This window comes from Palaemon carinicauda, chromosome 12 (assembly GCF_036898095.1).
Source record: "Palaemon carinicauda isolate YSFRI2023 chromosome 12, ASM3689809v2, whole genome shotgun sequence".
Classification (NCBI taxonomy): Eukaryota; Metazoa; Arthropoda; class Malacostraca; order Decapoda; family Palaemonidae; genus Palaemon; species Palaemon carinicauda.
Window position 1 is genome coordinate 22,709,336 of NC_090736.1, and position 3,918 is coordinate 22,713,253.

General features: G+C 35.2%; 1 protein-coding gene across 1 annotated transcript in view; it reads right to left on the reverse strand.

Moving 5' to 3' along the window:
* Positions 1-1,832: 1,832 nt before the first annotated feature.
* LOC137650728 (uncharacterized) overlaps positions 1,833-3,918 on the reverse strand; it is a 43,864-nt gene continuing 41,778 nt past the window's right edge. The window contains exon 4 of the mRNA XM_068383888.1: positions 1,833-1,901. Coding sequence (XP_068239989.1) covers positions 1,833-1,901 — 69 coding nt within the window. The remainder of the gene's footprint in view (positions 1,902-3,918) is intronic.

Below are 3,918 nucleotides of genomic sequence, written 5' to 3' on the forward strand. Positions count from 1 at the left end.
GAGGATTATTTTTTTTCTTATTTTATTATTTTTTTGTTTGCCAGAATCCTGAGAGAGAGAGAGAGAGGAAGAGAGAGAGCAGAGAGAGAGAGAGCAGAGAAGAGAGAGAGATAGAGAGACGAGAGAGAGAGAGAGCGAGATATGGGTAGTTAGTGTATCGATTGTTTGTTGTGAGAAAGACTGTTGGTACAAATGAGATTGTTTGAGTTTATGTTTTCAGTTAGGTTCTACGACAGTGGTGAATGTCTTGGGTGAATGCTTATTTTGATTTGACTGCAGCTTAAGGCAGTTGCGTGTGTAAATGCTGGATTTACTTCATTATTTATTTTACCAGCGTGGAAGTGTTTATTTATTTAAAAAGTAAGTACAGTTTTGTTTATCTTTGCTTGTCGTGATTGTGAATGATAGGAAACAATTTATTATTTATCTTTGATTATAGTGCGATAGTTTAGTTAGCTAGGAGTGTTCATAAGTGTTTTTCTTTTTTTATTTTGGCAGGCCAAGATTCCTCCTTTGAGAGATTTTTTTTTCAAGTTGAATTCACTGTTGATGACCTGCCTGGAACTGATCATATTTACGACTGCTTTTTGGATTGACGATTGTCGATGACCTGGCCAGTTTATCAATATTGTGTATGATGATGATGATGGCGATGATGATGATGATGATACTGACACCTGTGACTCAAGGAGTTGAGGTCTGTTATCGGCAAATTAAGAGAGACTCGTGTTTACCATATAGTGGTAGTTTGCCTATATAAGACTGTTGGCCCTTGTGTGGACAAAAGGTGTCCACTCAGAAATATATAAAACATTTCTGTTTATGTTTGTGGTTGGGTTAAATTTGAGTTAAGTTTTGTCAGTGTTTATTTTGAAGCTTTATTTATATTGAGGGTTTATTTGATTGTGGATGGTTTTGGTTTTAAGCGATTTAGTATTAAGAAATATAGTATTAAGGTTATGTTTTGTTTTTCCTTTCCCTTCTGTCCAAGAGTCCAGTTCATAAGGTAAGGGGAGAGTTTGTGTTGCAGAGACAAAATGTCTGGTTATAGCGTTACTCAAAGGCAGCGTTTATAATTCAGTCTCTAAATAGTTTATGGACATGAGTATGCTTATTTCTTTACTCATTATTAATTATTCTTTATATTTCAGCACCTAATCTGTCAGAAAAGGCACCTAATCTGTTAGAACAGTGACATAATCCGTCAAAACTTTGACATAATCTGTCAGAACAGTGACATCTGTCAGAATAGTGAACTAATTCTGTCAGATTTAGTGACCTATCTGTCAGAACAATGACATAATCTGTCAGACAATGACATAATCTGTCAGAATTGTGACCTAATCTGTTAGAACAGTGACATAATCTGCAGAACAGTGACTAATCTGTCAGAACAGTGACCTAATCTGTCAGAATTGGACCTATCTGTCAGAACAATGACATAATCTGTCAGACTAGTGACATAATCTGTCAGAACAGTGACCTAGTCTGTCAGGCCAGAGACCTAATCTGTCAGAGCAGTGAACTAGTCTGTCACACCACTGATATAATCTGTCAGAACAGTGATATAATGTCACATAAGTGACCTAATCTTTCAGAACAGTGACCAAATCTCTCAGAATAGTGACCTAATCTGTTAGAACAGTGACATAATCTGTTAGAACAGTGATATAATCTGTCAGAACAGTGACATCTATCAGAACAGTGACCTAATCTGTCAGAATTGGGACCTATCTGTCAGAACAATGACATAATCTGTCAGACCAGTGACAATCTGTCAGAACAGTGACCTAGTCTGTCAGGCCAGAGACCTAATCTGTCAGAGCAGTTCATTAATCTGTCAGACCAGTGACATAATCTGTCAGAACAGTGATATAATCTGTCACACAAGTGACTCTAATCTGTCAGAACAGTGACATAGGCTGTTTTCACACTGATATAAGCTTTCAAATAGTGAAAATAATCTGTCAGAACAGTGACCTAATCAGTTAGAACAGTGACATAATCTGTCAGTACAGTAAACTAATCTGTCGAATAGCGACATAATCTGTCAGAGCAGTGACCTAATCTGTCACACTAGTGACCTATTATCACGGTTCATATTCATCTCAAAAGTCAGATGCTTATAATTCCCTTAGGCTTCTCTAATCAACCCCTTCCCCAAAAGATTTATGACCATCTACCGGTTAAGCTACGTCAACTCCTCATCTTTATCTTCTTGGTAATTCTTTTTCTTTGTCCATGATTAGTTGTGTTTCATTTATTCAGCTGGTATTTTATTTTTTTATGTTTTTGAAAAGTGTAATTTTATTTTTGATTTACATAATCCATAAACTAAAGTTTAACCTATAGGATATCCACATGAAGTCTTCTATAGTTAAGGAAATTTGAAGAGAGAGAGAGAGAGAGAGAGGAGAGAGAGAGAGAGAGAGAGAGGGGGGGGGGATCAATCCCAGATTAAAAATAACTAAGTATTAAGATAATGAGCTGAACCAATTACATCATTTTTATATCAGAGTTAAAGAAAAGAGAAAAAAAAATAATAATAAAAGCTGTGAAAAAATCTGAAAGGTTTCGGAAGACATTCGCTGAATCATTAACGATTAATTCCTTATACTTAAAAGAAAAAAGAAGACTAGAAAATATGTATCGCCGAGATTTATTTTATAAATAAAGCAAATATCTATAAAAAAAAACCAGTCACGCGTGAAAGATTATCGTTTTTAATACCCTTCTAGGAACAAACAATGAAATCTAAAAAAAATTATATTAATTTAATTAATGGCATCCATTGTGGAGATTTTTTTTTTTTTTATTTATTTTTTTGTTTGCCAAATCCTGAGAGAGAGAGAGAGAGAGAGAGAGAGAGAGAGAAGAGAGAGCAGAGAGAGAGAGAAGAGAGAGAGATGAGTTAGTGTATCGATTGTTTGTTGTGAGAAAGACTGTTGGTACAAATGAGATTGTTTTTTTTATGTTTTCAGTTAGGTTACGACAGTGGTGAATGTCTTGGGTGAATGCTTATTTGATTTGACTGTAGCTTAAGGCAGTTGCGTGTGTAAATGCTGGATTTACTTCATTATTATTTTTACCAGCGTGGAAGTGTTTATTTATTTAAAAAGTAAGTACAGTTTTGTTTATCTTTGCTTGTCGTGATTGTGAATGATAGGAACAATTTATTATTTATCTTTGATTATAGTGCGATAGTTTAGTTAGCTAGGAGTGTTCATAAGTGTTTTTCTTTTTTTATTTTGGCAGGCCGTGATTCCTCCTTTGAGAGATTTTTTTTTTTAAGTTGAATTCATTGTTGATGACCTGGCCTGGGACTGATCATACTTAGACTCTGCTTTTTGGATTGACGATTGTTGATGACCTGGCCTTTTTATCAATATTGTGTATGATGATGATGATGGCGATGATGATGATACTGACACCTGTGACTCAAGGAGTTGAGGTCGTTATGGCAAATTAAGAGAGACTCGTGTTTACCATATAGTGGTAGTTTGCCTATAAAAGACTGTTGGCCCTTGTGTGGACAAAAGGTGTCCACTCAGAAATATATAAAACATTTCTGTTTATGTTTGTGGTTGGGTTAAATTTGAGTTAAGTTTTGTCAGTGTTTATTTTGAAGCTTTATTTATTTTGAGGGTTTATTTGATTGTGGATGGTTTTGGTTTAAGCGTTTAGTATTAAGAAATATAGTATTAAGGTTATGTTTTGTTTTCATTTCTCTTCTGTCCAAGAGTCCAGTTGATAAGGTAAGGGGAAAGTTTGTGTTGCAGAGACAATTGTCTGGTTGAGTGATTCAGGGTGTGGAGGTTGTTGTTGCAACACCCCGCCACACCATCAGTCATCTTGTAATTGACAGACATACCAGAGAGAGAATTACGGTAGTTTTATATTGACTCAAACAAAAATCCA